This window comes from Chrysemys picta, chromosome 7 (genome assembly GCF_011386835.1).
Source record: "Chrysemys picta bellii isolate R12L10 chromosome 7, ASM1138683v2, whole genome shotgun sequence".
Taxonomy (NCBI): Eukaryota; Metazoa; Chordata; order Testudines; family Emydidae; genus Chrysemys; species Chrysemys picta.
The window spans coordinates 105,597,103-105,619,764 of record NC_088797.1 but is presented as its reverse complement, the minus strand read 5'-3'; the positions used below and the strand labels follow the sequence as shown (position 1 = coordinate 105,619,764).

At 39.9% G+C, this 22,662-nt stretch overlaps 2 protein-coding genes across 5 annotated transcripts in view; one reads left to right on the top strand and one right to left on the bottom strand.

The window, feature by feature from the left end:
- The window catches only part of CLRN3 (clarin 3), a 35,497-nt gene extending 12,891 nt beyond the window's left edge, over window positions 1-22,606 (bottom strand). Inside the window, exon 1 of one of the 2 annotated variants that reach the window (XM_065552232.1) lies at window positions 22,425-22,606. In XM_065552232.1, coding sequence (XP_065408304.1) covers window positions 22,425-22,536 — 112 coding nt within the window. In that variant the 5' untranslated portion in view covers window positions 22,537-22,606. Of the gene's footprint in view, window positions 1-8,515; window positions 8,918-22,424 lie in introns of those variants that run through there. The other variant, XM_024106515.3, reaches the window with a different exon arrangement.
- The window catches only part of PTPRE (protein tyrosine phosphatase receptor type E), a 243,335-nt gene continuing 242,722 nt past the window's right edge, over window positions 22,050-22,662 (top strand). The window contains exon 1 of one of the 3 annotated variants that reach the window (XM_042856720.2): window positions 22,050-22,406. In XM_042856720.2, the coding sequence (XP_042712654.2) occupies window positions 22,299-22,406 (108 nt within the window). In that variant the 5' untranslated portion in view covers window positions 22,050-22,298. The remainder of the gene's footprint in view (window positions 22,407-22,662) is intronic. The other 2 variants (XM_008169760.4, XM_042856719.2) reach the window with 2 other exon arrangements.

Here is a 22,662-nt window from a genome sequence, read left to right as displayed (position 1 = left end):
ATCAAAACACAAACTCTGCTTATACTTTGGTAGGTACACAAATGTTCTGAGGTGACTAACAGCTTCTGAATTTTTGCCAGATCATTCTGCCCAGCTCATGAAAGTATAAAGTACTTGAATTACCCAATATAAATCATTAACAGCTTGTTAGTAGGCTGCTGTTACCTTAGTCAAGTTTTTTGTGTTCTGTACTCTTAACGGCCAAAATGTAAAACAGAAAATATATCTTTCAGTGGAGTAAATAAATAAATTGGGAGGTCTGTTATTGTAAAGGTCTTTGTTAGTTTGTTTGTAAGGCTACTAATTAACTAACCCTTTAAAAACAATAACAGTGCTGTCGCCAGAAAATTCCTGGCACCTTTAATCTTAAAGGTGCCACAGGACCCTCTGTTGCTTTTTACAGAAAATTCCTTGGATACCAAGAACAGTCTTACAAGGGCAAAATTCTCCTTTCTAATTCACTCTGCAGATCTTTATAGCACGTTTCCCGTTCCATTTCTCACACACACCATGCATTGAGATCAGTGGGAGTTCCGCAAGAGAAACCAGCGCAGAATATGTCATAGAGATCCATAGTGCACGAGATGCTTGCTATTAGTGAGAGGATGGTCTGTATATTTAAAAGTATGTTAATAACTCTTCCTAATAGATGTTCTATAAAACTTATTGAAGAAAAAGCATACCTCTCCCTTCACATTTTCTTTGTGTACATGTTTGTATTACCATCCTTTTTATACTCTGAAAAAATACGATCTTTCAGGATTCTGAAGCTAGACATATTTCCACTTTTACCTGGTAGGTAAATGATGACAAATAGTTTGTGCATTTTAAAATCCTTCTAGTTTCTAAATTGCTGTGAAGCAAATTGCTAGTCTCATAATATAAAGACGCACATAATTAACGTGTCATCCATTTTAAGTTGTTGGAATCTTTGCTTGGAAAGATTTTAAATGGTTGCTGGAAATTCAAGACAACCACCATGCAAATTCAGCTACAACAACAATGCAAACAACTATGGAAGATATCAAATTCTGCCATTTAAAATAAAAACTTAACAACATGAAGAAGCAGGAAGCCAAGCTGAACAACATTATCTATTTCCCCAAATATGCTGACCTGCTCTGCAAAAGGACCTTAGAAAAACGGAGGAACCATCTCCTGCACCGTATATACTCCACAAGGGACCATCTCAAACAAGTAATCATTACATGCTCCCACACGCTGAAAGAAAAAAATCAGTAAACTACCTGGAGATCATGGAGGAAACCCAAAACTATCAAATAAAGACCCTGATGACTGTCATTCAACACACAGACAAAAAGTGGAACCAACTACAACCCCTCAACCAGCAGACCATCATATAGACACTACATGACACCCAACATCATCAACCTATTGGAAGTGAAGTATCTGTACTCTCCAAGGGACTGAACTTCTGCCCACCACAGAATTTGAGCATGTGGAGGACTAGAAGAATTCTTCTGCCGACTCTGCCTCAAGGAATTCTTTCACAATAGAGGTGACACGAACCACATCTCCAACTACAGTCAGATGAAAAAAGAATCATCTGACTGGACACCTCCCAGTGGACAAAACCACACAATGACTCATTACCCCAATTGCTTCAGGAAAAAAAAACAGTGAAACCACCAACAAATATTTCATCCACCAGAATCTCTCTACAGTCCCCAAAATCCAACCAACCAGATAATGCTCAAACCCATCAGGCAAAGGGAGAGCCATTGCAGTCCTTAATCATGGTGACTACATCAACAAGGCCAACTGACAACTCTGACACCACCTACTATAAAGAATTCAAAGAAAATCCCCACACAGGAATTTAAAGATACCATCAAATCCTTCCCCAAACAACTCCAAGAAAAAGTTTACAACCTCATCCTCCTGAACCCATCCCAGGGAACTTCTACATGCTTCCCAAGATTCACAAACAAGGGAACCAAGGCAGACCCATCACATCTGGCTACACTACTCTTACCAAAGGAGTATCAGGACTCATAGAAATCATGAGAACATAAGATTTGCCACACATGGTCAGACCAAATGCCCATATAGCCCAGTATCCTTTCTTCCAACAGTGGCTGATGCCAGATGGTTCAAAGGGAATGAACAGAACAGGGCAATCATCAAGTGAGCCATCTCTTGTTGTCCAGTCCCAGCAACTGGCAGTCAGAGATCTAGGGACACTAGAGCATGGGGTTGCACCCCTGACCATTTTGGCTAATAGCCATTGATAGACCTATTCTCCGTGAATTTACTAAGTCTTTTTTAGATCCATTTATAATTTTGGCCTTCACAACATCCCCTGGCAACGAGTTCCACAGGTTGACTGTTCATTGTGTGAAGAAGTACTTCCTTTTGTTTGTTTAAACCTACTGCCTGTTGATTTCATTGGGTGACCCCTGGTTCTTGTGTTATTCACTGTCTCTGCACCATTCATGATTTCATAGACTTCTATCATATCCCCCCCGCACCCTTCGTCTTCTCTTTTCCACGCTGAATAGTCTGTCTTTTTAATCTCTCCTCATATGGAAGCTGTTCTATACCCTTCTCTGTAACTTGGACATTTCTAATCCATCTCTTTTCAGATGGAGTGACCAGCACTGTATTCAGTATTCCTGATGGATTTACATAGTGGCTTTATAATCTTTTTGTCTTATCTACCCCTTTCATAGTGGTTCCTAACATTGTTGGCTTTTTTGACTATGGCTGTACATTGAGCAAATGTTTTCAGAGAACTATCCACAACGACTCCAAGATCTCTTTCTTGGGTATAATAACTAATTTAGACCTCATTGTTTTGTACACATAATTGGGATTATATTTTCCAGTGTGCACTAGTTTGCACATTGGTTACCTTCCTTCATCCTCAAGCCACTCACCACCCAAAGAGCCAGCCTCCGTTGAGATAGTACGGACTTCCTCCAGAAACTCTGCAATATTAACAACCTCCCCCAGAACTCCACCCTTGCCTCCATGGATGTCACCTTCTTATATACCAACATCCCTCACCATGATGGAATCACTGCCTGCCTCAAATACCTACAAGTTAATTTACAACATTCAGAAATCCACCGCATTGTCAAACTCATCCATTTTATCTTCACCCATAACAACTTCACATTTAACAATAAATACTTTGCCCAAAACATGGGAACAGCCCTGGATAGTAGGATGGCTCCTCAATATGCCAATGTCTCTTCCTGGATCACCTTGTGGAAGAATTTCTGAAAAAATATACTATGAAATCAACTATATACCTGAGTGTAACAGGGTGCTGGCCAGGAGAGCCTGGTCAGGTCCCTGTTAGCCCCTCTCCAATTAAGAGGATTAGTTGGGGCTGGCAGCGGAGACTACGCCCTGATTACTTGAGCATCGGCACCTGTGGGCCTAATCAGCCAGCCAGCCATATAAAGCTGGCAAGGGGGGACACAGGAAGGGGAGGAGCGTGTGGCTGTAGATCCCTGCTAGCTGGGGAAGCTAGCGGTCTCCCAGGGTGTTGACCTGAAGACAGTGTATAAAGTGTATATAACAGGCGGTGGGAACTGGCACAAGAATAAAAGAGCACTGGTGCATACACTTTGAGTGGTCTCCGACTGAGTTTTGTGGAGGAGCCAGGAGGGCGCTGTTACACTGAGATACATTAATGATATTTTTTTCCTCTGGCCAGGCAACCTAGCTTCCCTCATAGATTTTTCACCACAACTTCACCTGCCACCCTACACTGGAACCAATATGGGATATAATCAAGCAATTACAATCCATACTTGATGGGGACCACATCTTGAAAGAAAATCTTTCCCAAACCATCTCTTCTTGCCTTCAAACACCACTACAATCTCACCAAGCTCTTTATCATTAGAAGAAATCTCTCCATAGACCTCAAAGTGGCACCAGATCTTGCCAGAACAACACATGCAAAACTTGCAGACATATCTCCACTGCTACAATCATCAGTATTCTTCTCTCTCCTCCTGCAACACACCTTTCAAAATCCATGGGTTCTACACATGCCTATCAGACGTGGTGTACCTTATCCAGCGCACCAAATGCACCGACAACTATGTGGTGTGGGTGAAACCAGACAATTGTTATACTCTCAAATGAACTAACAATAAAATAAGACCAAAAAAATCACCCATGCGTGAACAATTTACACAAACTGATCACTCCATACGTAACCTCTCAGTTCTCATTCTCAAAGGAAACCTGCACAACACCTTCAAGAAATGAGCCTGGGAACTGAAATTCATAACTCTGCTAGATGCTAAAAACCATGGACTTAATACAGACAATGGTTTTATGGCTTATTACAATTTGTAACACCCCTGACTGCCTACTAAGCCTTAATTGCTCGCTTCATTTTAAGTGGTCTCCTATAGCATGTGGAGACCCTTATGCTTAACAATCTGTCCCAACTTGTATTTAGCTCAGACACTCTGATTATCTTCCCCAGACCTGAAGAAGAGCTTTGTCAAGCTCAAAAATTCATCCCCTCCACCAAATTTGAAGTTGGTTCAATAAAAGATATCCCTGCTCTTGAGGTTCCTTTTTTTTTTTCTTCAATTAAAGGTGCATTACTTGTACGGTCAATTCTATTTTCTCACATAAATGTAGCCTTTTAAAAACCTGTTCCTTTTCACTGATGGGGAGGGGGGGCATGGAATGAAGCCTTTGCTAAAATGGCAAAAGAGCTCTCTTCATCATCCGCTATCCCATTAACCTAAAGGTATGACTATTCCTCAAGACCCTTGGATGGAGGACACTGTACTGTATTGGAATGTTCTGACTTTTGTGGCCTAACTTTTTTGCGAACCATTTTAACAGATGAAGTTAAAAAATAAAGAAAATAATCTTTCACAGAAGTGTATGTGTTTGAAAATTTGTAGAGTCATATACAATAAACTTTAACAAATAAATAATAATATACAATACAGACCCCAAGAATTACTTTACAACAAGTGTGCTCTACACTGATTTTATTCCTAGAGGAATTTATTTGAGGGACTTTTTAACTGAAAGAAAATTATATTTAGACTAGTCTAGTCTTTAAACATGTCTTTATTTATATAATAAAAATGTTGCTTAAAGTAGCTTTCATGGCCAGAATAAACTCTGGGTCTTTTCAAATTTAAATATCTCAGGCATTCTTATTTTTCAATAAATATGAATAACTATTGTGGTAAGCTAATCATTTAGTAATGTCATATTTTAAATCTCACTTGTACTTTAATTAGAGAAGAACAAAACAGGGTCGCAAATCTCTCTCTCTCTCTAACGTGAAGGGTTAAATCCTACTTGCCCTACGAATACAAGAATTCTGTGACCGATTTTCATTTTATAATAGCACCCAGAGGCCATCATCAGAACTGAGGCTCCATTGTGCTAGCTGCTGTAAAAACACAAAGACTGCTTCCAATCTAAGGCCCTGATTCTGCAATGAGCTCTGTATGGGTAGACAGCTGTGCTCACATGGAGTCCACTGAAGTCAATGAAGGTCCGTCTGCATGGGGCTAGGATGAGGATCTATGTCAGTCGGTGTGAGAGGGATACAGTCAAATGTAAACCACTCTTTTATATACAAAATTTGAAAATAAAATAATATTTTAACTAGATAAATATAGGGCTGATCTGTCCCCAAAACCTTTGTTCTAATTGAAATTGTTTTAATCGACTGATTCCAAACTGTGTCACTATTTTCATTTAAAAATTTTTTAAGATACTCTACTACTAACGTTCTCAACTGTTTTTTTTTTTCATTGTAATGTGGTCCTTATAACTTGCATTGAAATAACTTTGCCATCCTCATAATTTTGATAATATGCTGTTATCATACTCAGCCAAAGGTGACTTCAGTGCAGTTACACCATATAGAAAGTCTCTTGTCAATGTTACATACTGTCGTGATCTTGGTAATGTGTTGTCATTGGGTATGGGTAGAGTCTCCTTACTAAACTCAGAAAATAATATGTTAGGTGTGTAAAAATAAATTATCCTGATCATTATTTCCTAGACCTAGGATGGGGTCCTGTCTGGGTCAGTTTTGTTCTGTTGATTTGTTTGTGGCATCATGGTCTTTGTCAAAAGTATGATATATAAAATAATCTATAAAAAATATATCTTGTCTGCTAATTATTTTAAACCATTCTTCCCCGACTTTGTTAATAGGTTTTGTGGCCTGCTTCTCTTCTCTCGTTCAAAGGAGTACATCAGAATAGCTCATTTGAAGTCAATGGAGTAACACTGGTGTAAAATCCAATGTAAGGCCCTGATCCTTGCAAACATTTACATAGGTGCCTACCTTTTGTGCAGAGTGCTTCCACTGATGTCAATAGAACTACTCACAGTGCATAAAATTAAGTGTGTAAGCCTAAGCAGAATTGGTGCCTAACTGAGATCTTATTTATAACTGAGATCTTATTTATGACTCTTATTTATGCTGCACCATTTTACTATGTACACTTTGCTTTTTCTAATATATTTTTTCTAATATTTGCTTGTTTTATATTTATAGCATCTTTCTTCAAGGCTCCCCTAGGTAAAACTTCATCCTTCATTGTTTTTCCCTCTCTCTTTCCTCATTTTCCCCTCTTCTTGTCTATATCTAGGCTTGGAAGGATGAGATTTTTATCAGTAAATTTAGTAATCATCAATTTAACCAAACATACACAAACCGATGAAAAAATATTTCCACCGATGATAACTATATATATAGGCAAAGTAAGAAAAATACTGGTTAGGAACTTGCTAGAGGTTGATTTAAGGGTATTTACTTTGTATATTTGGACATGTGATGTCGACAATATGTGTTCAAACAGTATAAAGCTTTAACTTTTTTAATTTTAACATCTACTGTAATTAAATAATTGTCTGACACCCCCCAATAATTTTCCACAACTGTGAAAACATAATGGACAAAATTGAAAATATTCTTAAAAATAAACATCCAAATTATCCAACAAAATTATAACAATATAAAAATTGAATTCTGCCAAGCCTATCTGTATTTTCTCTCTCCTTTTTAGATTTTTTTGGTACCTCTCACTTTTTCTGCTTTCTCTTCTGTTTTTTCCCTGTCCTCCTTCTGTCCTATGGTACATTTACTAGTGAGAATAAATATGAAGAACTGAAGATACAGAAAAATCAGACTTGTATATAAGTGTAGAGTTCAGTTGTGACCCATCTATTGGACATTTTTAGAGGTGGTAAAGTCTAAGATGGGTCTGGGTGGAAAAACACAACTTATTCTAATTCCCTGAGTTGTTTTGGAAATCTCATGTCATAGTTTATCAAAGTGGAATGTTTAAAGGCACCCTTTGGTAGTCTCATGGAGAAACATCACTATAAAAGGTCTATGTCAAGCTCATATTGCCAGGTACATTCCATAGTGTGATGTTAGTCAAAAAGGAATTGCTAGTATTAGATAGCTACAGTAACATGTAAACATTTTAAAAATACTAGTTTATATGTTGAACTGACTGACTCCATTATTTACATGTTAAAAGGAAGGAGCCTTAAAAGAAAAGGTTACAAGTGAATATTATCTATTAATAATATTTCCCCCCACAATACCTAACTAAAATGACAATCAGTTTATACAAATTTTGCCAAAATATTTGTATTGGCATTGATAGGCTGTAAAATATTTAAACAATTTAACATAAAACTTGTGACAATCATGTTTTAGAATAAAATTACTATTTTAAACCTAGCATTTTGGTCAGAGCACTGTATGTATTTCATGTTTTATGAAAAAACAATATGTAAAACATAATTGTCTATTCCAGGCATTTTTCTTTTTTTAGTTTTTGTATTCATTTATCAAGACCTATTTAGTATGTATCTATCCAGTGCTCTAGATTTTCCCCTGTCAGTAATCACACAGGGTGTGATCTTGTGAATGGGAGTTGAGCAGGTAACAAACTTTCTATATACATTTTTCGAAATAGCAAACCATGAATTTCACCTTAATAATCTGGAGAAAAAAAAAAGAAAAAACCTAGAGGCTAGAATAGGTAATCATTATATAAACCACAATAAATACAAAGACAATATGTCATTCCTAATCAGCAGCAACTGTATTATCTTTTAGGTTTGAAATAATTTGTAATAAAAACAATAATAAAATGAGCAGTAACTACTTTTCTGCTATTGATTGAAAGCTTTTGACTGAAACTTAGACTTGTTGTTTTTAATACAACTGTTTCCCTTTTACCTTGATACTTCCCACAGACAAAGCTATGAAGTAACAAGATCCTGGCTAATGTGAAAGGCTTTCTGTCTGCAATGTGTTGCTGCTATTATATGCTGTACTATTTTTGTTCTCTTATTTTTACAACTCTCCTAAATCCCATAATGTAAGTATGTAAATACTCTTGTCTTCAATAAAAATATTATATGTATAAACAAATAAAAGACATGAACTGCTCTGCTAAAATGAAATGTATCAAGGTAAGACAACATAATAGTATCAATTTATATTCACTATAGTAGTTACCTTGGAAATTTTTTGCTGGCGTTTCAAGTCCATCAATCACCTTCTTTGAACACACACCTTCAAAAACCCCATATGTGACGGTTATAATAGCACTTGAATTTCCTTCAGTAAAGTTAACATTACTCGAGACCCAGTTTTTGTTTGCAAGAACAAGGCAGACTATCACAAAAGACCAAATACTAGTAAAACAGGCAGATGCAAACATTTGTTTTTTTTTTCTGGATGGCATTTTATCAGAGAGATGTGTTTTCTTGTAGTGCAGGTTATACTTTTCTTGTTTCCTTAGCCTTGTTAATGAGAGCTCCAAGCTGAAAGAGACTGTTCCCTGCTGTTAGAGACTGCAGACCTAGTTTTGTACTGGTAGAAAATTATGCCAGTAAACTTTGAACTAACAGCAGTGGTAATAAAGTTGTAAAATAATTGAACTTTGGTCTGGAGAAAAGATGTTGCCATAGTTACAACCATACTAGTCTAACAAAGGACAGTAGGAATCTGCCACTACAATGTCTCTTCATCAAATGATTTCTTATTGGCTGTGCTTTGCCAAGTGAAATGAGACCAAATCAAGAGTTAGTCTTTCAAATCAGATTTCCTCAGATATCTTCTAGAGCTTAAAAAATACTAGCTCATGAAGAGATCATAGAAATCTTAAATTAGTGCTTTCTTGAAGATTCGTACTCAACCCATAAAACATTCTGAGCTGGTACAGGAAAAGCAGGTAAGACTGATAACTAATCTTGAAATATAGTTTGCCTATGTCCATATCCAAAAGGCTTTCTGACACCCTGATAGACCCAGAGTCGTAATAATAAATATTAACAAGGAGATCCTTTTTTCTCTATTTTATTTTGATGTAGGTTATAGAGCAACCCAACTATCCTGATCTGGAGTTAAAAAGGTCCCTATGGAAAAGTCCTACAGAATTTAATAAAGAATAACAACAACCTTTTTATTAAATTTTAAGACAATCTATAGAATTCTACAGCAGAGATATAAAGCTCTATTAAATTCTACACATTTTAAAATTAATATCAATAGAATTTCAACTAAAGAACCCTATTGTTTCCTCCGTTAAGTCCTGTAAGACTTTTCCACTATGGATGTGGGGAAGGGGGGAGAAGGTCTTAAATACATTAGTTTTCTAATATGTGATACTAAATACATTAGTTTTCATTCACAAATTGGGGCACAACCACATCTACTGTAAAATAGGGAACATATGAAACAACATTTTTACTTGCAAATAAAATTTCTGAGCCTATTACTGGTTGTCACAGGAAAACCTGAAATACCTCATGCCCCAAAGCACTCCGAGGAATAAAGGTGTTCTACCCTTACTCTTCCCTATGCTCCTGCTACTTTCCTTTTTAATTTTGAGTAATAACAAGACTAAAGTGGTGCAGCATACGTTCCAGGAGTAGCCACCCTGAAGCAGTTCTTTCTTTTCTTGTTCCCTTTCTCTTGTTTAAAACCTAATGTTTGTGGTTACTGTCTGCGTTAGGGCTGAAATCCTGGTCCCAATGAAGTCAATAGCAAAAATACAATTTACTTCAATAGAATCAGGATTTCACCCTTGGAGTTTGTTTTGTTTTGGGTAATTATCCAAACCAAAGGACAGTTCATCTTATAGATGGGACTAATGCTGAAAGGGTTAGGAACACTCTAGGCTGCTTTCTTTAGCTTATCCAAAAGCCATTTTATGTTTGAGAATATTTTGTGTATATTTGTTGCTCTATTTACTGTTTTATTTTCCTCTCCTCCTTATAAAAAACACTGTGTGTCGCACCCAGAGTATAGAGGACTTATTTACCACTCCACTCCATATCACACAAGGCATCATGACACTGGTAAAGGCTGTCTTCCAGACAAATGACATCATCTGTGTTTATGAACATGCACACCCAAGAGAGGATAAACCCAAGGCCATCTGACTGTACAACAATTCCTGCCTGTGGTAATATTGTTTTAACAATTGGAAGAAGAAGGGTTTTTAGTGTTGACTAACTGTGACACTAACAGTTTCAAAAATGCCAATTATAGTTAAAAACAATTTCAAAACATTTCGCTATTGATACTGGTTTGACAGGATTCAGCATTCTGGTTGGTAGGTTGTTTAGCTGAATATTGCTGTTTTCTTTATTTGCTATTCTTAACATATTATACATCAGGTTCAAGGCCTCTGTGCTCTTTCATTTTCAAATGCAAGACTTCCTGAAAGTCTTGTCTATATTGGGTGGATACGTATGATTTAATCATTCAGGCTGTGACATTGCTTAGAACCCTGAACTCCCATTGACTTCTGTAGGAGCTCACTTGGCTCAGCACCTTGCTGGGTGTAATTGTAATCTTGAAGGATCAGGGTTACTGACATTGCACCATACTCATTCTAAACTATACCACATACGCTTATAGGAAGTGACTGTCTGTGGCTAAGGTAGAAATATTAAGAACGGGGGGGGGGATCTGATAAATAAAAGCTGGTAAATTCTGTAGCAATTTGGGAGATTACATTAGAATTTTAAGCTCAGTAAAACCTTCAAATTTACTGAACTAACACTGCTCTACAGCCAAAATGCTTCTGAAATAAATGTAGTCAAACTTTACTAATTCTGGATCACCGAGAACGAAAATGATGCTTAAAATTGTTGATTGGCTCTAGTTTTCAAGATATGCTATTGGGTCAGTATATATGACCCTTGACTTGGGAATGGCGGAGGATAAGTGAGTTATAAAGGGAAGGGATCTCTATTTAAACCAGAAATGACTAAAATACATCATTGACTGGATCTATGAATAAATCTATGACTGGGTTTGGACAGTACTTGCTTTTTAGGCAAAACAATGAATGATGCAATCTGAAGCTGGTATTGCGTCATACATGATATGAATTGCATCATGTTATTCCTAGAAGTCATGGATGATGCAATCATAATGAAGCTTACATCACTCTGCTGAACAAATTGCCCTATATCAGCTCTAAAAATCATACAGTGTCGTGCTCTCTTATTTGTCAGTGTTTGATTTTGCAAAGGGACACATTTCTGTTTAGCCCAAGTGAGCAGAGATGCCTCGTACTTGTGTGAACAGTGCAGATAACTTCTGCTATGTTTGTGGTGAAGTGACTTTTGCATCACAAAAGCGCAGTATAACCACTATGGTTAAGAAAGCCTATCATCTTTATTTTGGCTGCAAAATTGGAGATAAGGACAAGAGGTGGGCCCCACACATATGCTGCAACACTTGTGCAACAAATCTTGGCCAGTGGTTGAACAGGAAAAGGAAATCTGTGCCTTTTGCAGTGCCAATGATTTGGAGAGAGCCAACAGATCATACCAGCAATTGTTACTTCTGCATGGTGCCTCCAGTTGGGAAAGGTGTGTCAAAGAAGAAAAAGAGGACTGTGCATTATCCAAACATTCCATCAGCTATACGCCCAGTACCCCACGGAGAAGGGCTGCCGGTTCCAGATGCACCAGAATCATTCTCATTCTCACTTGAGTCAGACGAGGAAGAGGATGAAACTTCTGGTCCTGAACCATCAATGTCACAGGACCCACATTTTCTCCATCCTCCTCCTCTGAACCACACCTCATAATACAAGGTGAACTGAATGACCTTGTCAGGGATTTGGAACTACCCAAGAGTAAGGCAGAGCTGTTGGGCTCCAGACTACAGCAGTGGAATCTCCTGGCAGGTGATGTTAGGGTTTCCATGTTCCGTGACCGTCAAAAGGATCTTGTCCCATTCTTCTTCATGGAAGGTGATCTTGTAGCCTGCAACAACATCGATGGTGTGATGGCAGCCCTCAACATCGTTCACGATCCAGATGAGTGGAGATTGTTCATTGATTCATTGAAGACGAGTCTTAAAGCTGTTTTACTGCATAATGGAATGTTTTGCCATCAATTCCAGTTGGTCATGCAGTCCATATGAAGGAAACTTATGACAACATGAAACAACTTTTGAGGTGCATAAACTATGACCAACATCAGTGGCAGCTTTGTGGCGATTTGAAGGTTGTTGCTCTCTCGCTTGGTCTGCAGACTGGATACACAAATTACTGCTGTTTTCTCTGCGAATGGAATAGTCGTGCAAGAGATTCCCACTACATCAAGAAAGACTGGCCACTCCGACAGTCATTGGAGCCTGGGAGGAAAAGTGTTCAGCATCCACCACTTGTTGAATCAAGGAAGATTTTGTTACCACCCTTACACATCAAGCTGGGTCTGATGAAGAACTTTGTCAAGGCCATTGACAAAACACAAGCAGCTTTCAAGTACCTCCATGGAAAATTTCCAAGGTTAAGTGAAGCTAAGATAAAGGAAGGTGTCTTTGTTGGTCCTCAGACTCATGAACTTCTTCGAGATGATGCATTTGACCATGCACTGCGTGGCAAGGAAAAGACGGCATGGAAAGCCTTCCAGTTAGTGGCAATAAATTTTCTCGGAAACAAGGCAGACAACTACAGGTTATTGGTGGAAAACCTCCTCAAGGCATACAAAAGCCTTGGTTGCAACATGTCACTAAAGATACATTTTTTGCACTCTCATCTAGATTTTTTTCCACCGAACTGCGGAGCAGTGAGCGACGAGCATGGCGAGCGATTTCACCAGGACATTGCAACAATGAAGAAACACTATCAGGGCAAATGGAGCCCATCAATGCTTGCAGACTATTGCTGGACAGTGACAAGAGATGCTCCATTTAATGAATACAAGAGACAAGCCAAGAAGCACCGAGTAGACACTGAATAGGACTAAACTGTGTACATAATAGTTTTTTGCCTTTTGTTTCATAATAAATTTTATTTATATAACCCTTTTGCTGATTTTTAAAGTGTTACATAAACAGGACAGGTGAAATATCATGTAAAGCAACCATAAACACATGAAAAGACCTAGGTTTACAATTTATGATTAAAACTCTACTATCTACACAATATACATAGACATAAAATGTAAAAACTTAAATATCTTAGAAACAGTAGCCAATCAGTTGTTTTAATTGTCATATTTGAATTCAGCACATCAAAATACATAATAAATAGCACATTTTATCTCTGAAGCAGACGACTTCTCAAAAATTGTAGACCAGTGTAATTTATTCAGAGGGTTTGTATTTTTAGAATGGCGTTATGAGAGGGATTTGAAATGAGCACAATGAAATTCCTCTGGTTGTATATGGTGACAGTGATAATGCAATTAGCTTCATACCTATGCTGATATGCAATGGATTTATGGTATTTTTATCCTCCTATTGCTTTGAACTTTCTTACAGAACAAACAGGTATTGGAAAAATAATTTTAAATATTATATGAATTTCTTTCAAGAGAACATCCTTGAATCTTTTCAGTCAAAACCTAGCGTGCGTTTCCATATTTCTATCAATTGTTTAGCTCAGACATTGGTTTCCCTTCTTCACAAAAAAATATTCACTCAAAATGCTGGTTTGTATTTCATACAATGCTTCCCTTCTCCTACCTCTTTTTTCATTTTTCCTGATGCTTTTAAAAAACAAATATTTGAAGGTTCTGTTTGGTGTTCAAACTGCATCACTTCTTCCTTTCTGTGTCTCTATTTCAGTGACTGATCTAGTTTCAAATTGGCTTCAACTTTCTGAATGTGGTAGCAGATTTTCAGTGGAAGAATGAGATCTGGTACTCAGGACTCTGTGTTTTGGTTTTAACAGCTAGAGGACATTGGTTCTCATGTCCCTGCTGTCCCTTGAGAGGTGAATTGTTGTGTTTTCTGCATGTGCTCACTCAGCATCACAGGCTTTATGAGCTTATTAGATTTGCAAAGAAAAGTAAGTTGGTGGGGACAGGGACAGAGGAAAATAAACTGGAAAATGATTAGGAATTCTCTGCCCTCATCCAAAATATACCTTGCAATAAAGCTATTATCCTATAAGAGTTCTGTGTGTGTTAGTACATATTGATTGAAATAAAATGGCTTGACCTTTAGGGACTCCTAAGGTGTTAATAACACTACTAAATTCTAGATTACAGAGGAAGATGACAAGAGAGTCTTCAGGTCGAGAGGTTGAGTGCATAAGAGTTCTGCACTTAGGAAGGAAGAATCCTATGCACCGCTACAGGCTGGCTAAACAGCAGTTGTGCAGAAAAGGACCTGGGGATTTCAGTGGACGAGAAGCTGGATATGAGTCAGCAGTGTGCCCTTGTTGCCAAGAAGGCCAATGGCATATTGGGCTTTATTAATAGCAGAATTGCCAGCAGATCAAGGGAAGTGATTATTCCCCTCTATTCGGCATTGTTGAGGCCACCCCTGGAGTACTGCATCCAGTTTTGGTCCCTCCACTACAGAACAGATGTGGACAAATTGGAGAGAGTCCAGCGGAGGGCAACGAAAATGATTACGGGGCTGGGGCACATGGGGCACACGAGGAGAGGCTGTGGGAACTGGGGTTATTTAGTCTGCAGAAGAGTGAGGGGGGATTTGATAGCAGCCTTCAGTTACCTGAAGGGGGGTTCCAAAGAGGATGGAGCTAGACTGTTCTCAGTGGTGGCAGATGACAGAACAAGAAGCAGTAGTCTCAAGTTGCAGTGAGGGAGGTCTAGGTTGGATATTAGGAAACACTGTTTCACTAGGAGGGTGGTGAAGCACTGAAATGGGTTACCTAGGAAGGTATTTACTTGTTCCCATAATATAAGAACTAGGGGCCACCAAATGAAATTAATGGGCAGCAGGTTTAAACAAATAAAAAGAAGTTCTTCTTCACACAGCGCAGAGTCAACCTGTGGAACTCTTTGCCTGAGGAGGTTGTGAAGGCTAGGACTATAACAGAGTTTAAAAGAGAACTAGACAAATTCATGGAGGTTAAGTCCATTAATGGCTATTAGCCAGGATGGGTAAGGAATGGTGTCCCTAGCCTCTGTTTGTCAGAGGGTGGAGATGGATGGCAGGAGAGAGATCACTTGATCATTACCTGTTAGGTTCACTCCCTCTGGGGCACCTGGCATTGGCCACTATCGGTAGACAGGATACTACGCTGGATGGACCTTTGGTCTGACCCATGGCTGTTCTTATGTAGTGGAATCTCCATCCTTACAGGTTTTTAAGGCCTGGCTTGACAAAGCCTTGGCTGGGATGATTTAGTTAGTGTTAGTCCTGCTTTGAGTAGGGGATTGGACTAGATGACCTTCTGAGGTCTCTTCCAAACATAATCTTCTATGATTCTATGATAATGTCCTATTAGGATGTTATCCAGAGATATTAGGAGTTGTACTTCCAGAATCTTACATTGTAGAATGCAAACTACCAGATAACAAGCAAAGAGCTGTACAATCTGAACACCTGTATAATACTTCAGATGAGTCTTAATAGGTTCCTATACTTAGGGGCAAGGAATTCAGATTTGACCCTCACTGCCCCAGATTTGACAGTCACTTGTGAAATCTTCTGAATTCCCTTTATTACCTGTTTACTATTTGAATTTTGAACAGCATCCTTTTCCCCATGTCTGAAGAGACCTCTTTCTCATTATTACCTACCTCTTTCGGTTAGCTTTCCAACACTGATCTCCCCTCTAAGGATTCTGAAGAGGTCTAGTATATTGACCCTTGACCTTAAAGGGCAGTAGAGCCACTTTGTCAATGATTGGAGTCACACACAGCCACAATGTGGTGAAGTGACGTCCTGACTAGGGTTGCCAGGCATCTGGTTTTTGACCGGAACGCCGGGTTGAAAAGGGACCCTGGTGGCTCCAGTAAGCGGTACAGCGGCCTTGCGGCCCCTAGGCTCATGAGTGGGCTGCTCCTGCCCCAAGCGCCGGCTCCACTGCTCCCATTGGCTAGGAACTGCGATGAATGGGAGCTACAGGGGCAGCGCCTGCAGGCACGAGGGCAGCGTGTGTGGAGCATCCGTGGCCGCCCATGCACTTAGGGGCTGCACTGCAGGGACCTGGCAGCTGCTTCCTGGGAGCTGGGGGTAAGCGCCGCCGGGACCCCACACTCCGAACCCCCTCCTGCACCTCAACCCTTGCCCCAGTCCGGAGTCCCCTCCCGCACCCAAACTCCCTCACGGAGCTGCACCCCGCACTCCCCTAACACCCTGCCCCAGACCTGAGTACCCGGCCCCTCACTGGAGCCCTCACCCCCCTCCCACAACCCAACCCCTTGACCTAGCCTGGTGAAAGTGAGTGAGGGTGGGGGAGAGAGAGTAATGAGAGAGGGGGGATTCAAACGAGTAGGGGCAGGGCCTCGGAGAAGGGGTGGGGTGGGGGTGTACGGTTTTGTGTGATTAGAAAGTTGACAACCGTAATCCTGACCTACCATTAAAATATTTGCTTTGTGACCTTGCATCATGGCGAGGCAATTCATCATATTGATGCCAATCAATCATCACAGTGCAACCTCAAGCCAACACACTGCACTACAACACCATTTTATACCATTTTCCAATCCCATCCTGACTGCTGAGAGGAAAACAAGGTTTCTCATCTCTTTTTTTTTTCTTTCTTATTTCTGTGTGAGGGGACTTGAAAGGCTCCGAGCAGCTTTGGCCTGTTTGCTCAAGGCTGCCTGTATTGTCTCCTATGTGTGAGACATGGGGCGCATCCTTGTGATCTTCACTTGGTCTGCCTGAGACCAGACGTGTGCATGAGATGTGAACTCCATGAGAGCTATATGCAGCATCTCAAGGAGCCACAGACTGAGGATAATTTCTTTAGAAGGAGTACATTTAAAAAAAACTTTCAAATTTTTGAAGCTACAAGAGAATGCTTGAGGATGAAATTGATATAGTGCAAAATATAAACTCCAATGTATATGCTTCTTAATCCACTCTTTTTAGTGCCTGTCTTACAAATGAGAGCTGACACCTGTGGATTATTTTAATACGTTACATTTCTTCTATTACCGGCCATTGTAATTATTGGAATATACTGAAACATATACTTAAAAGTGGTGAGCACAATAAAGTCACTGGCAGTAGCTAGATGATTCACCTCTGGAGCAGGGAGTTATCGGAGCTAAATTCATTTCTGGTCCATTGAATCTAATGGAGTTATATCAGGAATGAGTTTGCCCCATTATTTGCACCACTAGGCAATTCAAGGGAGGAAAGGGGGAAAGCTATCTACTGTGATAAAAAGGAAAATTGATGCTTGTTTACTCCAATAACCAGGTGACACAGGAGGCAGCAGTGAAATTAATGAGTGCTTCAAAAGATTTATTAGTTACATGGTGAGAAACCAAATTTTCTGCTATTAGTTCTCATGTGAAATCTATCAGAATAAGACAGGATATGAAACTAGCTCCATGGTCTAAAAGTCTCATGCTTTCTACCTTTGAACAGTTCTGAGAACTCAAAATATGGGGACAAGAAGCAGCACATCTATCATATGTATGTCACAAGGAATTGAATGTCCAACTTATCACCATACTTCTAAAAGGGAATCACATTATGTTCATTATTAATGAAACTTTGAAATGGGTAGATGTTTAAAAAAGAATAACAGAATGACCTGGCCCACTGGTAGTCAGAAGACATATTGCTGTTAACTCCTTCAAAGAGCCTGTGATGGGAACTGATATTCTCCCAAGTTGTATTGCAACAATATTTGATCTCAAGATATGTTCTAGTAAGGACTATGATTTTGTCATGGAGATTATGGTGATCACAGAAATTGTGAATTTGAATAAACTCTGAGAAATCTTGGAAATGGCTATATAAAACACATTTGATTAGGCCCACACCTCGCATTATGACCTGGCACACTGCTGTGACCCTGCAGCTAAGGGTGACTGCAGGGTGGGCTTGCTCTTCAGGCCCCTCTCCCTGCCTGCCTCGTCTTTCAGCACCCTTACTATACTCTTGTGTATACTGATGTAGCAAAAACTACATTATTTGGTGAACTTTCTATGACTTATTGTTTTTACCTGCACTTCTGCCATGAAATTTACTAAAAATTTCCATGCCAAAATCATAGCTTTAGTTCTAGTCATGGCACAAGCTAAGCAGATTGAGACCTAAAGCAGAGATCCTAATCATCAGCCATTGTTAACGATTCTGTAATACCTGCAAAGTTTAGCAGGAATTGCTCTGAAATTGCTGTGTTTCAGAGGCAGGTGAAGCGACTGTTTAAGGAGGGATCTGAAGGAAGAGAATTGGGTTGTTTACAGCATGTGTACATATATGTGCGTATGTTTATATAGGTTTTGGATTTAGAGAATACATGGTGTAGTGTATATATATGTTGTTAGTGTGATTACAAAGATTTTATTGGCATGGTATCAAATGATTTATGTAAGTGATCCCATAAGAATGCTATTAAACCTTTACAGCACAACCACACCATCATGCATTCTGTATATGCCACATAAGATAACTAGAAACACTATTTTGGGAATGCCTTTGACTTTTAAAATATATTGGGACATTTTTCATATCCCTTAGCTTTGAAAACCTTGGTTACCAGCATGCAACTATACAGATCTTAAAGAAAGCCACAAAAACCTCTAAAAATGCCCTAAGGTATCTTTTCTCTACCCCAAAATATCATTTAAAAATTAAAATTACAGTATTTTTAGGTATAGGAAAGCTAGCACTGGCCCAGGGATTGAATCTTGCTAGCCCTGAAACATTGTCCGGTTTAGTTTATGACAAGGTGATAAGAGGTAGGGAGGGAGAGTTCTTCACTTGAGGGGAGAAGGACACACATTTCTCTGGCAAGTTAATTTTGTTATGGCTTTGAAGCTGTTCAGGGGATTTGGGGTGTTAGAATAAGCCCTGGAGAGAGAGGGCAGATGAGCTGACCAAAGATTCATTTATTACATGACTCAACACATCTTCATATGTAGGTGCCTAATTATGTTTCTAGTCACCTGTAATTTTAGGCACCCATTTGTCATCCAGCTATATAGTTGAATCACTTATTTCACATTACTTCCATGTTGGTGTTATCTGCTCCCACTCTTTTGTGTTTGACTATATACTCTTTAAAAATACAGAAGGTATCTTGGAACTACTGAGATACATGTACAATTAAACAAATCATGTGAGGTTTTTGTCGTCTGTTGTGCTATGTCTGATTTTGTAAATTTGTCACAAGGTTTACACCTTGCTTTCTAATATGTCTGTAAAGTGTCCCATACACTTGTGCCACCTCATAAATCACACATATTAATTTCTAAGTAAAACAGAAAAAGTATGTAAACTTTGTAAAGTACTTTGAGAGCTTTCTCTGAGTGAAAGGTGCTATATAAATATTCTCATTAAAGTCCACTATTGAGACAATGGACACTCCTATTTAAAATCCTTTCTTCTCAAAGCTATAATCACGCATTCCTTTCTTCTGTTCTTACAGGCAGTGTAGCAGTTAAAAAATAGGATTCTATCTTGCTTTAGCTGTTAAGATGTGAAAGGATAAATTATCATGCTGAATTGTTTCAAAAAAGTTACCTGTGCTTTAACATTGCGTTTTATTACTTCTTATAGGTTTCTATATAATTTTAAAGCTAATCAAGAGTATTTTTCATAAAAAAGATTAAGCAGAGGCTGCAATTATTCATGGGAAAGTTTCCACCACTTCTCCTTTCAGATTATTTCCACAGTGAGAAACAAGAAATGTAGATATCAGCTCCTGCCAGAAATCTGTCAGTGGTCTTGTAGTTCCTCAAGCAAATTGGAAGAAGATAGGTCAGCACTTTGGCAACATTCTGAGAATCCATTTGATTTGTGATGGACAGACAGGAAAAGACAGATGTCCAGTGGACTGTGAGATGGACAAAGAACGGCTGCATGTTGGTGCTGAACTGGGGTAATCATATGATCATCTATTGGTGCTTATCTTATTTTTACTACAGCATTTCATCCTTTCAGTTTTCTGAGTTTATTGGACAATATCATATTGATAGATTTTGCTAATTTGGTTTTGAATGCATTTATGTATGCATGTACAATACATTTATAAACATCTTCTCACATAGTGTAAAAAGGAGTCTTCTCAGTTTATATTGTCAGATGTGGTATCAGTAATCCAATCTTTTAGTTTGATCTCTTCAGCCTTTATTTTATGATTAAGAAAATTAGTGCTTATTTGGAGAACTAAATTTCTTTCACAGTCCTATACCCTAGAGCTAAGATTTCTTTCATTGGTAGGATGTCAGACTAGAAACTGTGAATGTTACTATTCTTTAGTAATTAATTTAGTAGTCCTCTCTAGGTTTTCTGATTGCTGACTCTAGAGTTCTTCTTTTTTCTCCTCCCCCATGGTATATAAGCTCTTTAGAACTTCTCTTGCAAGAGTTCAAAAGTCTGTCAGGAAGTTTCCATCATATTCTCTATACCACTGATTCCTAATCTTTTTTGGACAACTGAACCAGTTCAGCAGATGAAGAACTTGGCTGTATCAGACAGTAGCTTACTGTCCCTCATCACTCTTTTTCCATCTTTTCCCTGTAGCCACTTTAAATCATCATGATATCAGTGTTCAGCCTCTCAGGGCTGCCTTACTGCTGTTTTTCCCCAGATCAACTGTACAGCCGGAGGGTATCAAAGAGCAAAATACTGGGGTTAGAAGTATTGCTCACATGATTTGTTTAATTGCATATATATCTCAGTAGTTCCAAGATACATTCTGTACTTGTAAAGGATATATAATCAAGCACAAGAGTGGGAGCAGATAACTTCCCTTTTGGTGTTATGTGAATTAAGTGATTCAATTATCTAGCTGCCTAAAATTATAGGTGGCTAGAAACATAATTGGGCACCTACATTTGAAGATGTGTTATAATAAATGAATCTTTGGTCAGCTCACCTGCCTTCTCTGCCCAGGACTTATTTTAAGAACCAACACACCTGATCAGTTTCAAAGCCAGAAAAAAAATATCAACTTGCCAGAGAAATGTGCGGTGTTCTCCCCTCAAGTGAAGAACTTTCCCTCCAAACCCCTTGTCACCTTGTCATAAACTAAACCTGCCCATGTTTCAAGGTTTGATTTTAAGCGAGAGTACATATGTGCAAGAGTTGCCACCTGTCCAGGTCTTTTCAGGATTGTTCCTTTTTTGAGATAGTTGTCCTGGGGAAATGTGTAATGGGGCTCCTGCACACTGCCAGTTGTCCAGTTTTATGGGCTAACCCCAGTTCTGAATGCCTGTTTTTATTTTTTTAACTCAGAAGTGGCAACCCTACTGTAACTTACTGTAGGATCAGGCCTAAACCTTCCTGGCTGGGCAATGTAGACAGGTCTAAGGGTATATCCGTACAGCAAATCAAGGGTAGTTTAGGAGGCAAGACTTAGAACACAATTTTTTTAACCTGATTCTAACTGCTTAATGGTGTAGCTATTTGGACTGTGGGCGCAGCCAGGTGTTTAAATGCTACCATTAGTGCAAACCGTTCAAAACTCTGCCCACAAGTAGGAAGGCCAGCTTTAAAATCCGGCCCTCTGTTTCCTTCATTCTGACTGTGTAAATCACTTTCCAGCTGCTCGTCCCCATCCCCAAGTCCCTCTCACCTGCCAGCTCTTCATTCCCCCTCTCCCCTGTCAGCGGCGCTGCCCTCTACTCCAATCCCTGCCCCCAGCGGCTTTCTACCTTATTAGCAAGGCTACCCTGCTGTTCCCTTCCGCCTCCCCGCTCCAGTCCCTGCGGGTGCTGGCCCTAGCATAGCTTCTCCCGGAGCGCGAGGGCTGGATTCCCCGGCGGCCGGGGCTGCGATCCCTCGGTGAGCAGCAGGCGGCGCCCCGGCTGACGCCGCCGCTTCGGAGCGCACGGCGGAGGCGGCGAGCGGCCGAGATTTGCTGCTCCGGCAGGCAGGGTGAATGCCAGGGCGTCCCCCGCCTGCTGCACCGACCGGGGCGGCCGTGCGCCCGCTGCCTCTGCTTGCGGGCGGTGGCGGGGCCGAGCCGAGCCGGGCGAGTCCCTCTGAGGTAAGAGGAGCTGGGTACCTGGCAGTGGGGCCGGGCGAGGCGCACCCGTCCAGCTGGGCATGGGGCTGCTGCTGCTGCAACCCTCGGCAGAGCCAGTCCTGGTGGTGCATTTCTCCAGCCGGAGCCACATGCGCAGGAGCCGGGGCGGGGCACAGGGACCGAACCCGCCGCCCAGGGCAGCCCAGGCCGGGGGCGGGGGTGGCTGCAGCACCAGCTCTGTGCAGACGGTCTCTGGGCTAGAGCGGGGTGAGGCGCT